Source organism: Eptesicus fuscus, chromosome 4 (assembly GCF_027574615.1).
Source record: "Eptesicus fuscus isolate TK198812 chromosome 4, DD_ASM_mEF_20220401, whole genome shotgun sequence".
NCBI classification, from domain to species: Eukaryota; Metazoa; Chordata; class Mammalia; order Chiroptera; family Vespertilionidae; genus Eptesicus; species Eptesicus fuscus.
Genome location: NC_072476.1, coordinates 3,538,373 through 3,558,831, shown reverse-complemented (window position 1 = coordinate 3,558,831; position 20,459 = coordinate 3,538,373). Strand labels below are relative to the sequence as shown.

Here is a 20,459-nt window from a genome sequence, read left to right as displayed (position 1 = left end):
GGAATACCAGGAAGGGTTGTGTACAGGCTGTTCCGTTGTACCTGAGGCAAGTGGAACTGTTCACTTTCTCAGGAGCCTTTCTTACGATGGAATGCCTAGATAGCCTGGTGATGACAGGTGCTTTTAGAAAGTTAAAAGTTAACTAGACTTAAGATGTTTTTAATCCTTGGATTTGTCCTGCATTATAGTTTGGTGTTGAAGGACTCCGGAGCCTAGCATAAAATTACTTGCAAATTAAGATGGTTAAATACAAATCAGATGATCATTCGGATATATCTCTGAGAAACAAGTGGATTAATCTCTGCCTTTCATGTGAACAGAGAGAGAATTTTCTAGTATCAAGATAATTTTCTATGCCTGACCAATGGCAGGCATCTGAAAAACATTAAATAATGAACTGTGGGTTTTAAATGTTAGATACGGAGTATTTTCAGTCCATTTTCTCAAGGACAAAGCCCAAAAGCACCTGAGTAGTTGAGAATGTGAAGTTATTTGAGATCACATTGGCTAGAACTGTGACGTTAGGCTGTTAGAAGAGGCTGTCAGGTACCTTCTATGTTAATCACCAACTAATGCAGCTTTCCGGTAGGATGTCAAACGGTAACCTGCTTTCCCAGAACCCCGCATTCTACCAGAGGAGTGAATAGTTAGAATTGTTATGAATGAGACAATGTTTGTGCTGTAAATGTTGGCATTCCAGATACTTGAACTTAAGTGCTTTCTGTTTTGTGTAGGATAATAGCCACCTGCGGAGAGCTCTTGAGGCAGTGTGGGGACTTCGAGCAGCAGCTAGCAAACAGGTAGGCGAGAGCTGGGTGAGACCCTGGGTTCTTTCCGGGAAGAACTTGACACGGCATACAGCACATAGTACACAGCAGCGACAGCTTATGGTAAAATCTGAAGCCACAGAGTTCAAGGACTGTGTGTACCCAGATAAAAGGTGTCATTGTTGTCATCATTAAACATTTATTGAGCACCCAAAAAGGTCAAGGCTCTGACCTACTTGGCAATGGTCGCATAATTTGGATTAAATTTGGCAGTCTCAGCCTATATGAGAAAGCAGTACATGCTGTCTCCAAATTATGAATGGGCTGGGTTCCACTGCTTGTTTGTAAGTCAGTTATTGGGACTGAAAATGAATTTACCCATGGCAGTGGTGTTTGTAAGTGGTGGTAAGTCCCCCGGGTCAGCCTCCCAAATCAGGATTCACCCAGCCAGCCTGCCTTCTGGGCGCTGCAGCAGAATTCTGTGCTGCCCACGGGGGTGCATCTCCATGGCGGGTTTCTGGGGTTGGCCTAGGAGAAGCCCTTTGCCCTTTCTCTGCTCTGACACTTACCAGGGCCTTATGTCGCCCCAGTGTGCCGTTCAGGCTGATTGGCCCCGCAAGTGCTCCTGAGGTGATACAATGGTGAGGCAGTGGTTTGAATTGGGCATCAGCTGAGCCATCCAGAGTGTGTGACCGACTCACTCCCGCGCTGCCTGTTCTCACAGACTAGTGTCTGCCCTTGTACTCATCTCTCCACATCAGAACACACACTTTCCTTAATCTTTTTAATCCTCACCGGAGGAGATTATATGTATACATGTATATTTAAATATGTTTTTATTGCCCAAGGGAGAGAAAGATAGAAACATCAGTGATGAGAGAGAACCACTGATGGCTGCCTCCTCCACACCCCTACTGGGAATTGCATCCGCAACCTCTTGGTGTATGGGAAGATGCTTCAACCAACTGAGCCACCCAGCCAGGCTCCTCAATTTTTTAATGAAGGCAAATAGTACATTCTGAAGGGTAGGGAAGGATCTGGTTAGGAAGATGATGGGGCCATGATAGATAAAGGATGAGCTGAGGGCTTGAAAGCCTGGCTCAAGCTTTGGTGTGAGAGAGAGGAGAACAGACTGGGGTGCCCAGGGGCCTCTGTAAGAGCTGGCATCATGTTGGAAGCACGGAGTCTGCACAGGGAAAAGCGTGACAGTCACCATCTGTGCTCCCGTCAGGGAGGCCGTGCGTGTGGCAGCGCCCACACAGCGTATCTTACCTCCCTGCCAGCCTCACCCGAAGAGCCCAGACTCGGAGCAAGGACCCTCCCCGGTGGCAGCTGCAGGCGCTGGAAACACGGGTTACCCAGGGGAAGAATGGCTAGAGCCACTTCCTAGCAGGAGGGCGTCTTTTTGTGATTTATGGGTTGGGACAGCAGGACCAAGTTGGGTGTCATGTGAGGGATTTCCCTCTCTTTAAAAACATTTTATTTTTCAACTCCAGTTTATATTCAGTATTACTTTTTAAAAAAAAATATTTTATTAATTTTTTACAGAGAGGAAGGGAGAGGGATAGAGAGTTAGAAACATCGATGAGAGAGAAACATCGATCAGCTGCCTCCTGCACACCTCCCTACTGGGGATGTGCCCACAACCAAGGTACATGCCCTTGACCGGAATCGAACCTGGGACCTTTCAGTCCTCAGGCCGACGCTCTATCCACTGAGCCAAACCCGTCAGGGCTCAGTATTACTTTATATTGGTTTCAGGTGCACAGCATAGTGGTTAGACAATCATGTACTTTACGAAGTCTCCCCCGGGTATTCCCAGTGCCCACCTGGCACCATACATACTGATGACAATATTATTGACTGTGTTTCCTATCCTGTGCTTACATCCCATGCCTGAGGTGTAACTACCGATCTGTACTTCCTAATCCCTTCACCTTATCACCCAGCTTCCCAAATGCTCTCCCTTTGAAAGTTTGCTCACTGTATCTGTGAGCCTGTTTCTGTTTTGTTTATTTTCTTCTTTACATTCCATGTATGAGTGAAATCATATGGTATTTGTCTTGCTCTGTGACTGATTTCACTTAGCATAATGCATTCTAGGTCCATCCATGTTGCAAATGGTAAGATTTCATCTTTTTAACGGCTGAGTGATATTTCATTGTCTACATGTACCACAATTTTTTTTTATCTACTCGTCTCTTGGTGGGCACTTGGGTGGCTTCCGTATCTTCTGAGGATTTCTCTGACACAGGGCAGCTGAGGCGCGGAGCGTGGGCCTTCATGGGGCCACCTCCTTGGAGCAGTGGTGTTTTCACCAGGGGCAGGTTTGTGTGCGGTAGTTCCGTGGGACAGTTGGGTTTGGGGAATCTAATCTAAACTTCAAGTTGCCATGACTGAGGGATGGGAAACAACTTGTCATGAAAAGGCAGTGAACTGAGGAAGTAGATGGAACTGTAATGTGAGTCCTCCATGGGCCCATTAGCCTCCCCCATTAACCTCTGAGCTTAAGGGCAGTGACTGTGTTCAGTCATAGTCCCAAGATGTAGCTCAGAGCCACTGCAGTTAGGAGAGAGCGTTTCTCTGATGAGTGAGGAAGTCCAGTGTCATTTCATGTGGTTGAGCTCACAGGACTAGTAAGAACACAGGCCAGGAAACCAGACTCTAATGGAGATCGCCTAGTGTCTGTGGACGAAGAGGCCAGGCAGGGATGCCCTGAGCTCCTGGGGCTTGGAGCGATTTTATTTGAGAATTTTTAATATCAGGTTTGGTTTTTATTATAGAGCACACGATTCTGACGTTTTAAACTGTAACCTGTAGTCCTTGAAACATCCCCACCACGTCTGCTGCTCTTCACCTCGGGTGGCAGGTGAGGCCAGCTCCCCGCTGCCAGTCCTGCAGAGGGCGAGACGCGCAGCCTCCATCTCCTGTCACCATGCGGGGCCCACCTGGCATGCAGGAGATAATTACTGAGCTCCTGCCATGTGCGGGGACTGTGCGAGGTGCTAGGGACTCCGAGCTGCAGCACAGCCTCACCTTCTAGTGGGATAGAAATGAGACAAGATGTTAAATGCCACGGGAGAGGCGAGGGGCCGAGGCAGCGGAAGGCTGGTGCCTTGGGGGCATGCCAGGAAGGACGTGGCAGAGAAGCCCCTGGGCCAGCGTGTGCAGGAGGAGTGGGTTCCCCAGGTGCACAGAGCAGGGCAGCATTTTGGGCTGAGGGTGAGCACGGCATGTGCGTGTGGGAAGCGGGGGGTGGGGTGGGTTGGAGGGGATGATGAGGGGCTGCCAGGGCTCCGGCCACGGAAGGCCTGGGTGCCCTCCTCGGCATGTTTAGATGAGTCCTGGGCACTGAGGGCTGCCCGGGCGTGACTGGGAAAGCTCACTCTGTTGACCCAGAGGAGGACAGAGCAAGTGGAATGTGGAAGGACTGGAGGGAGGGAGGCTGCCGAGGTCCAGACGACTCGGGAGTAGGGCAGCGGCTGGGACGGCCGCAGCTTGGCAGATGAAGGACCCGTGAGCCTAAGCCACAGGCAGGTGACGCCCTCAGTGGCAGAGGCTCCTCAGGAGGGGCTTGTCCCAGCGATTGTGTGCAAGTACAGCGCTCGTTTCTTGGCAACTCACGGGATTTATCTTTTGGGGAAAGTGCTGAGTGCAACCCAAAAGCGGCGTGTCCAAAGCGGTGTTTTTCATAAGAAGTGACAGGGAGGGCCGGGGATTAGCCGCGTTGGGATGTCTGGCGATACTTGTTCTCCTGGTTACGTATGTTCGTATCATTCTGCACCCGTTGAGGTGTGTAGGCTGGAGGATAAAGTTGGGCTAAGGCCAAACCAAGTGGAGGCTTTTCAGCGTCCCTGCAGCAGGTCATCCTGTTGGAGACAGAACTCCAGCTTCCCCCGCAGCACGGGGTTGGTCATCACAGAATCTCCTGGAGCCCTTTCCTTTCTCCAAGAAGTCAGGGAGGGCCAGCTTCTCCGAGGAGATGCCCCAGCACCTAGGCCATAAAGGCAAACGTCTGTGACACTGACACTCTGCCGGCGAGTCCTGCGTCGGGGGGCGTGCAGGCTGCTGTTGTCAGCTCTCCGGGACCAGCTGTCCCTCTGCCCTGTCCAGCGTCCCTGGGACTGAGGTGCTGGCGGCTCCCAGGGCTCTGACTAGCCCACCCAGTGATGGGCATGTGGAAGGAAGGTCCACGCAGAAAGTGCCCGGGGTCCCGATTGCAGTGGGACGTGCCCTGTAGCTGCCGTCCTGTTAGGAAGACGGCATGTTCTGGAGGAGGGAGTGTTCATCAGGACAGAGCAACACCTGGTGTCTCCTGTGCGCCTGCGGCCAGCGCACTCCTAACGGGACGGACGCCTTCATTTCCTTATAAAATGGCCCTGAGTCCACCTGCCTGAGGTATCCTGGGTGGAGGAAGGAGCAGTCTGAATGCTTCAAGAAGGCACTTCCGTACAAAGAGCTGGGGCGCCATGCTCCCCACTGTCCTTGCAGGATTCTGTCCACAGCCGGGAAGTACCTGTCTGACGCCTATAGCCCCCGGAGCCTGAGCGGGGTTCAGGATGGCATCCTGACGGACAGGAAGAGCTCTGCCAAGAACCCGTGGCAGGAATATAATTACCTCCAGAAGGACAGCCCTGCCGAGTACGCCAGCTTAATGGAAATGCTCTACACCCTCAAGGTATGAGACCAGCCTGATGGCATTCTTGCCCATGAAAGCGTTCCATTGTCACTCACTTCCCCCGATCCTGGCTTCTGGCCCTGTGGGCGTGGGGCCGGGGCCTGTCCTGCTGCCACATCTCTGTCTCATTAATGTCGTGGCTTTGAGGGGCTCAGCACTGGACTGGGTTGGAACCAATTACAACATAGATGTGGGAGTCGGGTGGCTGGAGCATGAGTACTGACAAAGGTAGGCTGGAGCAGGTGGCTTTCGATCTGCGGCCAGGTGAGCTTGCTGTCCTTCCCTCCAGTGTTCAGCCTTCAGCAGCTCCTGGTCCCCTTTTACTGAGTGGCAGGGGGACCGCAAGGTGAACTGCCTGCCGGTGGGCGGGGCCCGGAGAGGTGGGCTCCAGCCTCTTCCCGGAGAGGACCAGGCCGCTCGCTCCTTCGGTGCACGTTCCTGCAGGAGGCAAATGAGGACGGGGCAGTGCCCTGCTCCCTGGCCCTTCAGAGTCTCAGTGTGTCTACCACAAAGCTGCCCTTGCCTTGAAGCTTAAACCCTTGGGGCCCAGGGATAGAAGGACCTCCCAACAAATGGAATGAGTCGCACAGCTTCCTGCGAATGAGCCCCAGGTTCCCAGAAGGCCACAGGCATCCCAGCATCATCTCTCCTCCCCCTGCCCCCCACCCCGCACCACGGAAGGGTTTGAAGCTCATCTCTCAGTAAGAGGCGGAGGAGACATTGCTCCTGCAGCACCGAGCACAGTCTGGAATATCCTGACGGGCCTCAGGCTCTGGGAGACTGCAGGGTGCTTCCATTGCCCCCCCGCCCTCCCCCCCCCCGCCCCCCCGCTCCGGTCCCTGCACCCTGGCCCACAGGCTGACTGCACTGGAGCGTGAGAAACCCTTGTTCAAGCAGTTCTGCAGGTCAGTCATCTGCTTCTGTGGTTAGGGCACAGCAGCTCCGCTTATCTTTATTGCTGATCTGATTTATTTCTGCTGCTTGTAATCGGTTCATTTATAATAGCAAAACGAAGGCTCCATTCTCCATCTCCGCACTCTCTCAGGCTGATGGAATTCCTGGGGCTTGTGCAGTTGTGCACGCTCTGGCGTACAGCCCAGTGTAACTGACCTGACCTCGCTGGGGTCAGGGCTTCGTCCATCACTCTGGTCTATACATGACACTTCTGATCGGGTTTTCCCTGTTCCTTTATCCCTGAGGGACAGTCACAGGTCAGTTTTTCCTAAACTGCCAGCCCACGAACTCGGGTTAGCTCAGCTGCATCAGAATCACCTGGAAAAGTGATTTAAAAATGATTGCTGGGTTCCAGCACACTGCTGATTCCAAGTCAGTAGTTCTGGGGTGAGCCGTGTCTTCCTAACGGGGCCTGTGCCCCAGGGGTCCTGCTTTGGGAACCCCCTCACTGTTTTCCTCTCAGTGACTTTTCAGAATGTGTAACTAGCCGATAACCTGGGCTGGATCTCGGGCCTGACAAAGTGCCTTTTGCGTGTTCTGTTCTTAGGAGAAAGGGTCCAGCAACCACAACCTGCTGTCTGCCTCCCGAGCAGCCCTGACTCGGCTCAACCAGCAGGCCCACGAGCTGGCCTTCGACTCAGTTTTCCTGCGCATCAAACAGCAGCTGCTGCTCATTCCCAAGATGGAAGTGAGTTTCCAACCGCCCTTCCAATGCTCCTTCCCAGGAACATTCTCCCTGCTCCCCAAAGCTTCAGGGGGGCCTGCGTTGCGCCCCAGAACAAGCAGTCCCCCTGCACAGAGGCAGCTCACTGCTGGGCAAGAATTCCTGATCTTAATTGCGGTCACCGTGATGCTGTATTTCCAGGCTGTTTCTGGGGTGATTACTCTTGCTTGATTAACTTCAGCCTCCAGCAGTGTGGCTGTGCCCTCCGCGGGGATAGGGAGCCTGGGCCCCTGGCTGGGTGGGACAGGTCAGAGGAGCTAAGTGTCTTGTGAGATGGTTTTCATCTCGCCTCGGACCTTTCGGGAGGGCTGGTTCTGGGACTTCACTCAGGAGACTGCCCCCCAGATTCGACCTGGGGGCTGGAGGGGCTGGAAGGGCTCTGCTCTGCCCGGAGGCCGTTCCTCCTGACCATCCTTCCCTCCCCTCGCTTCTCTCCTGTTGTCCCGCTTCCTTCTCCAGGAATTGCCCATCAGGCGTATTTCTCTCCTGGCGCAGTCCTCCCTGGTCCTGAGCTCATCGCTTTCCTTTTGGGTTCCTGGGACCATTCCCTGCTTAATCTCTCACTGTCCCCTCAATTCTGTTAGGATCTGGCTTTTTTTAAAACACAGCCTTTGGGAAAGATCCAGTTATGGTGATTTAATGACGCGGGCATCCTTTTAGGAAGCAACAGAATGAGTCTGACACAATTACAAGTTCTTGGCTTTCCGCTGCCTCCCTGAAAGCATACAGGCCGGGCAGCAAGGTCACTGTGTGACCTTGGCAAGTCTCAGCTCCTCTCGGCATCTCACAGTCTCCATCTATAAAAGGACCTGGTTGAACTACCGGTACACGATTTCAGGGTTCTTCCTACCCCTGGAATTCTGTGATTTTAAAGATGATTTGTCTATGCAAAATGCCATGACACCTGCTCCAGCCAGACTGCACAGTGCTTGCATGGTTGGGGCGGGTGCGGTTGGAAGAGCCAGGTCGTCACAGTGCCGTGGAAGGGGTGTCGATGACCAGTGCTGTCTATCCCTGGCCACTGCCGTGCGTGCGTGGCATTGGGTCCCAGGGCTGAGGCTGCTCCTTCCTGTGACCTCATTCCTCATCTTTAAAATGGGGACACAGTAATCCTCACCATTCAGATGCGTAAGGGTCAGGTAAAGTTTTGTATGTGATAGAATTGAGCACAGTGGCCGCGAAATGAGGAGATGATGCTTCACAAGGGGTGGTTTTCTTTCTTTCTGTGGCTCTCATTTTTTAAGAGGAATGAGAATTTAAAAATACCTACATTTACTTTTAGAAATTAAGCAATAAAGGAAGGTGTGAAGGAAAAAACAAACACCTAGCAATAAGCAGTGTGAACATTTGTGCGTCCACCCAGACTTCTTCCCATGCCTGCCCACGTCAGAGGCGCACGGCACCACAGGAGAAAGGGCAATTGGACAGCTAGGCTGTTTTTTAAAAATAAAACATACACCATATAAATTTTATTTGAATTTAACTAGAAAAAGAAGATAAAGGAAACCAAAGGTATGTTTAAATTTGAGATACTAGTTTCTTCATTGCAAAAGAAATTAGTTCCAAGCCCTAGCCGGTATGCTCAGTGGTTAGAGGGTCGGCCTGTGCACTGAAGGGTCACAGATTCGAGTCCTGGTCAAGGGCACGTACTTGAGTTGTGGGGTTCATCCCCAGACACCGTAGGGGCACTTGCAGGAGGCAACCAGTTGCTGTGTCCCTCACATTGATGTTTCTCTCTCCTCTTCCCTCCTTTCACCCCCTCTAAAATCAGGGGGAAAAAACATCCTTGAGTGAGGATTAACCAAAAAAAAAAGAAAAAAAGAAATTAGTTCCCAGATCTCGCCAAGGTTAAGGAAAAAAAGATTATGAAAACTATTAGAGATTGAAGTCATTGTCTTTGCTGATCATGCTGCCATTTTATTTTATTTATTTCTGTGTTTTTATTGATTTGAGAAAGAGAGAGAGGAAGGGAGAGAGAGCGAGCGAGAGAGAAAAACATTGATCAGTTGCCTCCCATGCACAGCCTGACCGGAGATGAATGCATAACCCGGGCATGTGCCCTGACCAGGAACCGAACTGGAGCCTCTCAGGGCACAGGGTGACACCCAGCCAACCGAGCCACATCGGCCAGAGCTCACACTTCCATTTAGACAGGTGTTGACACTGGTTCACCTGCCCTGAGAGCTGAGGGTCAGCATCCTCACAGCTTCTGGCTCCCTCCCTCCCTCCAGGCTTGGCTCCTTTGTTATTTTTATTGGGAAAAGAGGAAAATCTTGACCTTCTGTTCTGAAATCTTCATTCTCCATCTTAGCTCTCCATGGAGCCGGGTGTGGAGTTCCCACCTGCCCTCCCCCCTCTGCATCTGAGCTCATGGTTGGGATTGCTTCTGGGCTGCTGGGCTCTGGCCTTTGCTTGGCCCTCAGCACAGCGCCTCTGGCGTGGGCGTGGAGGCAGGCGCTCTCTGCCTGTGCCAGCACGGAAGCACAGCACAGAGGCAAACACTCTGGTTTTAAGGATTTGAAAATTAAACCCTGGTCATTGAATGTTTGTTTTTAATGTTTGCTGGTCAATTGTACCACCCTTTTATATGACAGGAATATAAACCCACACTCTGTTCCATTGCAAAATAGATTGTTGAGGTTTAGCTGTATTACCTGGTAACAGATGGATAGAAAACCCATTTGAAGGAAATCTATAATAATAAAAGTGTAACATGCTAATTAGTCCGGACAACTGAACGACCTTCCGGATGTCATTCCAGACGTCCTTCTGGACAAAGCTGCAGCAGTGGGGGCCGAGGCAGAGGTGGTTAGGGGCGATAGGCAGGCAGGTGAGCAGTTAGGGGCGATCAGACAGGCAGGCAGAGGGGTTAGGAGCAATCAGGCAGGCAGGCAGAAGGGTTAGGGGTGATCAGGCAGGCAGGCAGAGGCAGTTAGGGGCGATGAGGCAGGCAGGTGAGTGGTTGGGGGGCAATCAGGCAGGCAGGCAGCGGGGTTAGGGGTGATCAGGCAGGCAGGTGAGTGGTTAGGGGCGATCAGGCAGGCAGGCAAAGGTGGTTGGGGCGATCAGGCAGGAAGGCAGTTAGGAGCCAGTAGTCCCAGATTGTTAGAGGGATGTCCGAGGGGTTCCGGATTGTGAGAGGGTGCAGGCCGGGCTTAGGGGAACCCCCCCTCCCCCTTGCACAAATTTCATGCACTGGGCCTCTTGTTTTAAATAAATTTTGAACAATTAAAAAATAACTTCCAGCATTTCCCAGTTGCCCTCTTCAAGACCACCTTTTCTGCCTGCTTTTTTAGAGACAGTGGAAGGGAGGGAAGGAGGAAGAGCGAGAGAGAGAAACATCGATGTGAGAGAGACCCATTGATTGGTTGCCTGCTGCAAGCACTCTGACAGTGGTCTGGGCATGACCCTGCAACCCAGGAATGTGCCCTTGACTGGGATTCAGCTCTGACCCCTTGGTGCACAGGCCTGCATTCTAACCACGGAGCACGCTGGCCGGGGCTGTCCTTCTGTTTAAGTGTGGTTCCCATCTGTTCCCAGGGCCACTGCCCTGGTCCAGGCCTCATCGCCTTGAGCTGTTTCTTGAGCTTTCTCTCTGCCTCCCACCCTGTCCTCCTCAGAGTTGCTGCATTAATCTTCATAAAGCTTTGCTCTAATTTATCTCTCGACACCCAAAACTCTTTCTGAGCTCCCTAGGGCAGGATGATAGTCTATTGAAAAATGTTTCATTAAGGAAATTTTCACACATGTGCAAAATAGAGAAGAGGACCCTGAGCTCCATGTCCTAGCACCTGCTTCCACATGGTCAGCTAGCCACCCCAGTCCACATCGCCCCCCCCAAAACACGCCTCTTCTGCTCTGTGCGTTCCCTTCATGTCTGCCAGCTCTGTTTTTCTCTGTTTCTCTCCCCCCGCCCTTGGCAATGTATTTCTCTCAGGTAAAGCCTTCTCTTAGCCTGGCGTCCTCCTTCTAGCCTTCTCTCGTCACCTCACGCATCCTGTGGCCCGCCCTTCTCCAGTCGCTCTCAGCTCTTGCTTCTCTGAACACTTATTGCATCTGCCAGAGATCTCCTGAAGAGGGAGCCGGAGTGGATGCGTGTGGGGCGATTTCTTTGCTCTCTGCAAAACCTAGCAGGTCACAGGCACTTGGTACTTGTGGGTGACCGGGTGTTCCTTCTCAGTGGGGTGGGAGGACATTTGGAAATGAAAGTGAGGGTTCTCAGCAAGAACACGAGTTTAGGGAATGGTAGGGCGGGGAGAGGAAGAGAAGAACTGGTCTAGAGTGAAGAGAACTAGGCAGATCATGTGCTAGAGAGCACGGGGGATGGCTGCTGAGCTTGGGCGGAAGCCAGGTGGATGTGGTCACTACCTTCCCAGAACGCTACTTAAGGATCAGGCCACCGGACCGGCATCAGGTGGCACGGAGAGCCGCAGCGTGACCTCGGGAGCCACTCCAGGAGTCAGCCAGAGCGGCCTTGTTTTCCAGGCCGGCTTTAGGGTGACTCAGGTGGAATGAAGAAACTAGATTTACGTGTGAGGGTGTGCCAAGCTGAGCTCTGTAACCGTGTGTGTGCCGGCGATTTGCCTAACTCTGGGGAACGTGAGAGGGCTCACGCAGCGACACTGTAGACATCCCCACGTTGAGTGATGAGGGAGGATGTGTTGGTGCCGAGGTCGGCCCAGACGGCTCACGTAGAGGACGGCAGCAGGGGTGGGGACGGCATGCCTTCCCTCCGCTCTGAGTTCTCAACCAGCTGAGGACTGGGCCCAGAAGGCGGGGAGGAGTGAGAGCAGGAGCTCCAGCCGAGCAGAGTATTGGCGAGTGTGGTTGGGTATTCTTGCAGCCAGAAAGGGCTTCCCAAGCCTCCCTCCCGGATGTGGTTGCTGAGGCAGATTTGGGGTGTCCTAGCCTTTTCAGAGCACCGGAGACCCAGGAGTTAGTGGGGCTACCTGTGCCCGGCGACTTTGTGCCTGTTGCCCCGCCCAGTAGAAAATCTCAGAGCAGAAGAAGCCAATTCACTTCACGTTCTGAGGGAGAAATAAGGCCTGGGCTCCCACGGAATAATCCAGCGGAGGAGGTGGGAGCCCTCTTTCGTGGCTCCGCAGGCATGCAGAGGGCGAGAGGGTGCGCTCCTCTGTGCGGGCTTCAAGGTCATGGTTTAAAGAAGGGAAGTCCCTGGTCTGCCAGCTCTGAGCAGGTGAGGCCTGTGGGAACACGCCCTTCGCCCTCGGGGCCCTCCCTCCAGCGCTGCCTGTGCTGACATTGACCTCCTCTCCCCGCAGAGCTGGAGCACCGCGGGCATTGGAGAGACCCTGACGGACGCCCTGCCCACCTTCAGCCTCACGCCCCTGGAGTACATCAGCAACGTAAGAGCTGCCTGTGCTTCTCCCCATGGTGGTCACAGCCTTTCAGGCTCCCCTTGGGTTTTGATTCCGGGCCATCCATGTCCAGGACTTTAAGGAAATCAGCTGGGAAACACGCTGGTTTCCGAACCGGTCACGCTGCCTCCCCTCCCCCACCTCCCTAATGGGAGGCGAGTCAGTACCTGCGGCATCAGAGAGTCCAGTGGGAAGGTCGGATTTGGGGAGCCGCCCGCTCTCACGTTAGACCCCTCCGCCACAGAAGCTATGACTGTTGTAGACACACTGCACTCTTAAAGTAGAGGCTGTGCGTTAGGCGTTGGTGACGCCACTGGCGGAGGATGGCATCCCACTCTGTCCACTGGGAGTGCGTGAGTCCCGGGTGGCAGCCATTGTCCTGTTTTCCAGGGTGTCACCGATTTCCTGCTCTGTGACACTTAGGATGTGGTTGGTCTGTACAACCAGTGGGAGCGATCTCATTTTTAGAATCAAGACATATGCATTACGGTAAAAATCAATACCGGACACCATGTTGCTGAAAGCAACGTTAGTTATTGATCTCAAAGGTGTAGAGGAGGAAGGAGGCTGGGATGCGTTTCCAGGCCCGGCCTTGCCTCCTGCTGGACCCGGGTGGAAGGAGCACTCCTCAGGCACACACTGCGCAGGCGCGTGCTCGGTGCAGGTTGGTGCGTGAGGTGGCGCATAGCGAGCGGGCGGGCAGCAGTGTCCGGCCAGCCCGGGGCTGTGGGGCGGGAGCGGGGCTGGAGGCCATTTCTCCACGCGCTTGGTAGGACGCCGGGTGCTTCGTGCGTGTATCTCACAGTATTAGTTCCATCCCCGCCACGGCCATCGAAGTGAGTGAGAGCTCCTCCTCGTCCCAGAGGTGAAGGAGCCCGGCCCTGGCAGGGTGAGCCACCCCAGGCCATGCAGTGGTGGAGCTCTTCGTTCCTCCCGAGCCGCTGAGCTACCCGCTCAGGAAGCAGGAGAGCTTGCGAGTGCGTGCCACGGTGAGCATCGCTTTCCACAGGGATTTCCAGAGGTGATACGGACAGAGCTCCTGTGCGAAAGCTGGACTCAGGGAGTCTCAGAACCGCAGCAAGCCCACAGCCGAAGGCCGAGGAATTAAAATTTGAGATGTCAGATGATTGAAATTTTATAACGAAAGGACCTGCCTCTTTGGTGAATGCCCTCACCTATGCAGAACTATGGGAGCATTCCAAAGGGGTGAAACGAGAAAACGCTGTGAAAAACTTAAAGGTGACGCGGATGCAAGGGAGAAGGGTGATGTTTTATTTTGAATAAAACTGGGTCTGTGAATTTAGCCAAAGGTATGACTACCAGTGAACGGTGCACCAAGCACAGAACATGCCTGGGGTCTGCACACAGCAGGGGTTCAGGAAATGCTTGCTGAGTGGGATTAAGTGCTTGCTGAGGGGAGAATCCCGGCCCCGGAAATCAGCACCTTCTCTTGCTGCGACCTTGTGGAAAGTAAGGGATCTGCTGTAATTTTCAAGCAGAAGTTACAGTGGTTGTTATTAGTGAGCTAAGGGGCCACTTTCCGGTTCCTGTTAAAAACCATACTCAGTAAGTGAACGGGGAAAACACTGCGACCCTTTAGAGGGAGGCCAGACTGTCGGGGTTTTGTTAGCAGGATGGACCACGGACAGGTAGGCTCACTGCAGCCAGCCACAGGCAGTGTTGGGGGTGAGGGTGTAGTCGGCATGTGGTCCCTGGGGCGGGTAGGTTTTGGAGTCTGTGTTAACTTCCGGAGGCCCTGCCGCTGGGTAGGTACGTGTGAGGCCAGGTGGAGAGCCCTCAGACCTTAGCTTTTAGAGTTCCTGTTAACTCTCAGTGGAGACGGGTGTCTGGAATGAATATGGAGCCAAAACAAGCAACAATAGGCTCACAGACCTTGTTAAAATATAATAGCACCCTATCTAATAAAAGAGTAATATGCAAACTGACCGTACCTCCGCTACACGCACAAAGCCACACCCACCAGCCAATCAGGAGCAAGTATGCAAATTAACCCAACCAAGATGGCTGCAGTCAAGGAGCAAGCAGGAGGCTTGGGTTTTCCCGGTAATGGAGGAAGCCAAGCTTTCCGCACACCCTGGCTGGCCTAGGCCTCCACTCAAGGCTACAAAGTTTCAATTATAGAAGATAAATAAATCCCAACAAAAATGGCTGCGCCCATGGAGCGAGCAGGAGGCTTGGCTCCGCTCAAGGCTACAAAGTTTCAATTATAGAAGATAAATAAGTCCCAGATACCAGGGCCTCTGCTTGGGTCGCCGGGGGATGTGGCCAGCCTGCAAACCACCACAGGCCCCTCACCCAGGCCGCCCCATGCCCGAAGGGAACCCGCACCCTGATCTGGGACACCCTTCAGGGCAAACCAGCTGGCCCCCACCCATGTACCAAGCCTCTATCCTATCTAATAAAAGAGTAATATGCAGATTGACCACCACTCCAACACACAAGATTGCTGCCCCCATGTGGACAAAGATGGCTGCCCCCATGTGGACACAAGATGGCCACCACAAGATAGCCAGCAGGGGAGGGGAGTTGGGAGGGACCATGCCTGCAAGGGAGGGCAGTTGTGGGCGATCAGGCCAGCAGGGGAGGGCAATTGGGAGGGACCAGGCCTGCAAGGGAGGGCAGTTGGGGGCGATCAAGCCTGCAGGAGAGGGCAGTTAGGGGGGACCCAGGCCTGCAGGGGAGAGCAGTTGGGGGTGACCAGGCCTGCAGGGGAGGGCAGTTTGGGGGGACCCAGGCCTGCAGGGGAGAGCAGTTGGGGGTGACCAGGCCTGCAGGGGAGGGCAGTTGAGGGCAACCAGGCCTGCAGAGGAGGGCAGTTGGGGGTGACCAGGCCTGCAGGGGAGGGCAGTTAGGGGTGACCAGGCCTGCAGGGGAGGGCAGTTAGGGGCAAACAGACTGGCAGGGCAGCAGTTGGGCATCAATCAGGCTGGCAGGGGAGTGGTTAGGGGGTGATCAGGCTGGCAGGCAGAAGTGGTTAGGGGCAATCTGGAAGGCAGGCAGGTGAGCAGTTGGGAGCCAGCAGTCCTGGATTGTGAGAGGGATGTCTGACTGCCCATCTGGTAGGATCAGGCCTAAATGGGCAGTCGGACATCCCTCGAGGAGTCCCAGATTGGAGAAGGTGCAGCTTGGGCTGAGAGACAACCCTCCCCCCAACCCCCACCCCTGTGCACGATTTTTGTGCACTGGGCCTCTAGTGTTGTCATAACCTGGAAATCGACCTTATGTTATACTTACCTTAACACACACAACAGGTCTGAGTAGTCATGGAAACAGGTGTCTATACGTATTCACCATGACCGCCACCTGCACCTGACGAACGCCTGACAGGCACTGTGTTACTTACTTACGGCTTGTCCCAAAGGTCTCAGAGCCTTACCTCTTACCTCTTCCAATTCCCACCGGCCAGGAAGGCTTTGTCTTTATTTCCTAGGGTTTGTATTATGAAAACAATATAGTTTTCCCTTCAAATTAATTTATCATCATAAATGGCTTCCCCCCAAAAAACAATGACTCCTTCGCCTGTTTAAATCGCCTAGAAGGCCGAGACTGTGGTCCAGATCCGGGCAGGGCTTGCTGGCCATGTGCTTGTGGACAGTGTCTTCCTGGTTTTCGTCTGCGGGCGTTATTACTGGTGTTGACACACGTGCTGTAAGGTGTCCAGAGCACGTCGGCGTCCGTTACCGCATTGGAGGAGAGCGTGTGCTGAGCGTGTTCCAGAAATACTGAGGCCCCCAGGGAGGAGGACGGGTCGGCCCTGCTGCACACCGCCCTGGTGTTGGAAGGTGTGGCCAGACGCGGTGTTAGCACACACGGGAGGGCTTGGCCTGGGGCTTCCCAGCGGTAGCAGTGTTTCTGTCCCTCCTTTGTCTTCACGCCGGTGTGCCTCCTGAAGTCACCTGTGTGCCTCTGTTTCAGATCGGGCAGTATATCATGTCCCTTCCCCTGAACCTGGAGCCGTTTGTGACTCAGGAGGACTCGGCCTTGGAGCTGGCGCTGCACGCAGGAAAGCTGCCGTTTCCTCCCGAGCAAGGTGAGACACCTGCGGGAGGGCGCGCGGCCTGGCCGCGTGAGAACACGCCCGCTCGGCGCCCTGGCTGCGTCCCACACAGCTCTCCCAGGCCGCCGAAACGGTTTCTGAGGGTCAAACCGTGACTGAGAAAGAGTGGGGTGTGCACAATAACATGGTTCCTTTCACTTGTGCTTTGAAAAACCAAGTCCTGTGTATTTGCACACGTACACAGGCATGTGAAACCGTGGGAACAGGTCTCAGAGTGTGTGTGTGTCAGCGGGGAGTGGAGGAGCAGTGCTTGCTTTTTACTCTACTCCTGTGTTATCTGAAATGTTTTATAGGAACACATTTCTCTATTGTATGTAAAAAATACGTGTACACCAAAATGGCAGTAATAGTCATGGAAGGCTGTGAGGTTATAGAAGCGTTTTTTATTTTTATCTATTTGCTAAATATGCTTTTTAAGTTTAAAAAATTTAGAGAACATTTTTTCATAGAACTTTTCACACAGACACATACACACACGCACACACGCTCAAAGCACGTGATGGGGATAGGGGGATGAAACCCACTGTCCTCCCCTGCCTGTCTGCATCCCCATGTTCACGTGCTTCTTCGTAAGCAGGGCCCTCTCACGTGTGCTCTGTTGGTGGCACTGCTTAGCACACGTCTGCGCTCTGCTCGATGCTCCTCTCCTCCCACACTTGCCCCGCCCTGCGGCTGCGTGGCCGAGGGCGCCACGGTGGTGGGTGTAACCGGCTGCAGTGGTCTCTCCCGAGCAGCTCGGCGTGTTTGTGACTCTCTCCCTTCCCAGGGGATGAACTGCCCGAGCTGGACAACATGGCTGACAACTGGCTGGGCTCGATCGCCAGAGCCACGATGCAGACCTACTGCGATGTGATCCTGCAGATCCCCGAGCTCACCCCGCACTCCACCAAGCAGCTGGCCACTGACATTGGTGGGTCCCCCGGCCTCCCGGAGTCTCCTCCCAGGTCTCCTCGTGACGTCGCTCGGACGTGGCCCTGAAGCTTTCACACAGGCAGTCGCTGCTCCAGGCCCCGTCCCCAGGGGTCTGACTGAAGGCTGGGTGGAGCCCAGACACCTGCACTGGGAAGTGTCGGAGGGATTCTGACGGCTGCTGGGGCTGAGGCGTTAGGGCAGCTTCCGGGAGAGAGGGAATGGCCGACTGCCTTGCCCGCCTGGCCTGTCTCTTTTATATAACTCCCGCAAACTAGTGTTGGTTAAGCTCTTACCACACACCAGGCACGCCAGGTGCCGCGCCAGGCCTCACACCCGTTGCCTTATGCAATCTTCAAACTCCCCTGCGAGGCCCCTCGCCCCCATCATGCTGATAGGGAAATGGAGGCTCAGGGCGGTTGTGTAATGAGGACACCTGGAGTCCCAGATCCCTGCCTGCCTGCGGGCAGAGGCGTGTGCCCACCTGCGCCTGCTGGCGCCCGTCATGCAGGTGGTGCTGAGGTTGAGCTGTGGGCCGGCGGCCGGGAGTGTCCCCAGTCTCTTGGTGTCATTCCACTGGCTTCCCTGGGCAGCTGGGTGCTCAGGGCCCAGGGTGGTGGGGCCCAGCAGGGCTCTGACCTGCCTCTTGTTTTGCTGAAGAAGAGCTACAAGTGAGGCTTCCCCCCGGGCCCAGAGCAGCCAGTGGGGGGCCCGGCCTGGAGCCCAGCGTCCGGGGCCCTGAGCTGTGCCCTTGGCAGTGAGCTCAGCAGCTGCTGCGGGAGGCAGCGCCTTGCCACCTCACGGGCGCGTGTGCCGCCTTGGCACCCGTCAGTGCAGCAGGGGCACCGAGCAGAGAACCAGCGGAGAGAGGGCGAGCTGAGCTTGGGCTTGCCCTGGGTTTCCGTTCACATTATTTCTCCCCCCCGTTACGCTCCCTCCTGGTCATCCATGCCTCCTTCCGTGCTGGCCGGAGTGCTAGGAGGTGGGCTGTGGACAGTGCCTGTGCCCCGGCGCTGGTCCTGGGGCGTGTGCTGGGGCCGGGAGGAGGCGGCCGAGGCGTGACGCTCAAGCTGTGGCTCGATAGAGATGGGTGAGGTCTGTGGCAGCGCACGGCCCCTTGAAGACGTTCAGATTTGGTGTTAACAGAAACAAGCCTCGAACCACTCTGCTGGCCAAACGGTCGTGGTGGCCTGGGCTTCATTCGCAGCCCTGGCTCCGGCGAGGGGAGCTCAGTTGTGGGGACAAGCTGTGCAGGAGGCAGGTGTCCGACTGGTGGAGACCGCCGCCTGGGAAGCACCTCCCCCTGAGCCGGACTTGAGCCAGCCGCCAGGGCAGAGCTGGGCCTCAGAAGGAGACACGGGAAGAGGCAGACCTGCCTGGAGCTCCCGCCGGTCAGGGAGCAGGAAGGACCTGGGCGGCGCTGTCTCCAGCCCTCCCAACAGGAAAGGGAACCTGAGAACTCGCGGAAGGCTCCCAGAGGTCTGTCCCCACCCAGGAAGGAGGAGACAGGCAGCACCCATCACCGTCACCACAGTACATCAGGCTGCCTCCAGGGCCTCTGTCCCCGTTCCGTCCTAGCATGCAGCCCGATGGACACCAGCTGGGCAGCAGATGGGAGCGGGCCCCGGGCCCAGCTCAGTCAGGAAAACCCTCAGAGTCAAGGCCTCTTGCTGAGGGCAGAGTGGACCCCAGGATTTGGAGGGTGGGCAGTGTCCATTTATTACTCGAGGGGACGCCCAGGAGGTCTTGTGGGCCTGTCCTGCCTGTGCTGAGTCTGTCTGTCCCCCCCTCCTCCCCCCAGACTACCTGGTCAACGTGATGGACGCCCTGGGCCTGCAGCCCTCCCGCACCCTCCAGCACGTCGGGACGCTCCTGAAAACCAAGCCCGAGGACTACAGGCAGGTCAGCAAAGGCCTGCCCCGGCGCCTCGCCGCCACGGTGGCCGCCATGCGGAGTGTGGACTACTGACCCGCACGCGGCCGAGAGGAGGGCGGGCCTGCGGCCGGGGTCAGGCAGCTCCAGGACGGCTTTGCTCTAAAACTGCCCGGATTGGGCGGAATTGGTTTTAAAAAGACTTTCATTTGTGATTACGCCCCCCGCCCCAAACACTGTAAATTAGAGGTTTATTTATTAGAGAGGTATTTTCAGATGACTTTTTAAAATGATCCGATCTGGAAAATGGAATTAATAAATACAGTGAAATGTAAGAACGCTCTTTCCTTTCTCTCCAGTGGATGGCTGGGCTCTGCACATTGGGGACGTCAGTGAGAAAGGGAGGGGGGATCGGCAGGTGAGCAGCAGAGAAGATGCTTTTAGATACTAGGGAGCAAGGGGGCATCGGGCGGAAGGCAGCCCGGGCGAGATGGGCGGGCAACCCTGAGCCCCCAAGGACAGACCTGCCACCAGCGGGCGGGAAGGGCCGGAGGCGCTGGGCCACGGGGCCTCGGACCTCTGAGCTGAGGACCGGCTTTTCCTTTGGAAAACTCGCAGTCGGTGTGGATTCTGTTGTTTGCCGGTAGCTTCGTATCTGTTAAGAGTGTACTTGTCTACAGGTAACAGAAGAATGTAATTTGAGTGACTCACACTAATAGGAGTTGGTTTTTCTCAGGAACAGGTATCAGATGGTGGGCTCGGGCGCCGATCCAGTGTCTGGCCGAGCAGGCCCAGCCTCTGACCTGACCCTTCCCTGGTCCTCGTCCTGGCGGGGCAGCTCCTGCAACCACAAGGGGGTGGGGCAGGAAGCAGAGGTGCTGAGCAAGTCTGTCCCTCTCCTGGGGAGGCAAAGCCCCGCCCACTTCCTCCCAGGCCTCAGTTGTCATTTTCTTGGTCACCAGGTACCTCCCCAATTGCAAAGGAGGCTGGGAAGGCCGGGACAGGACTGGCTGTGCCAGGGTTTCCCAGCCCTGGCGCTAGCGACATCGGGCCGCCCTGTGCACCTTGGGCTGCATAGCAGCATCCCGGCCTCCCCCAG

General features: G+C 55.0%; 1 protein-coding gene across 1 annotated transcript in view; it reads left to right on the top strand.

Annotated features, from left to right (window-relative positions):
* Positions 1-19,692, top strand: part of COG7 (component of oligomeric golgi complex 7) — a 65,673-nt gene extending 45,981 nt beyond the window's left edge. The window contains exons 11-17 of the mRNA XM_054714419.1: positions 735-800; positions 5,259-5,445; positions 6,947-7,087; positions 12,406-12,489; positions 16,438-16,552; positions 17,346-17,489; positions 19,290-19,692. Of these exons, the coding sequence (XP_054570394.1) occupies positions 735-800; positions 5,259-5,445; positions 6,947-7,087; positions 12,406-12,489; positions 16,438-16,552; positions 17,346-17,489; positions 19,290-19,456 (904 nt within the window). The 3' untranslated portion in view covers positions 19,457-19,692. The remainder of the gene's footprint in view (positions 1-734; positions 801-5,258; positions 5,446-6,946; positions 7,088-12,405; positions 12,490-16,437; positions 16,553-17,345; positions 17,490-19,289) is intronic.
* Positions 19,693-20,459: the final 767 nt, after the last annotated feature.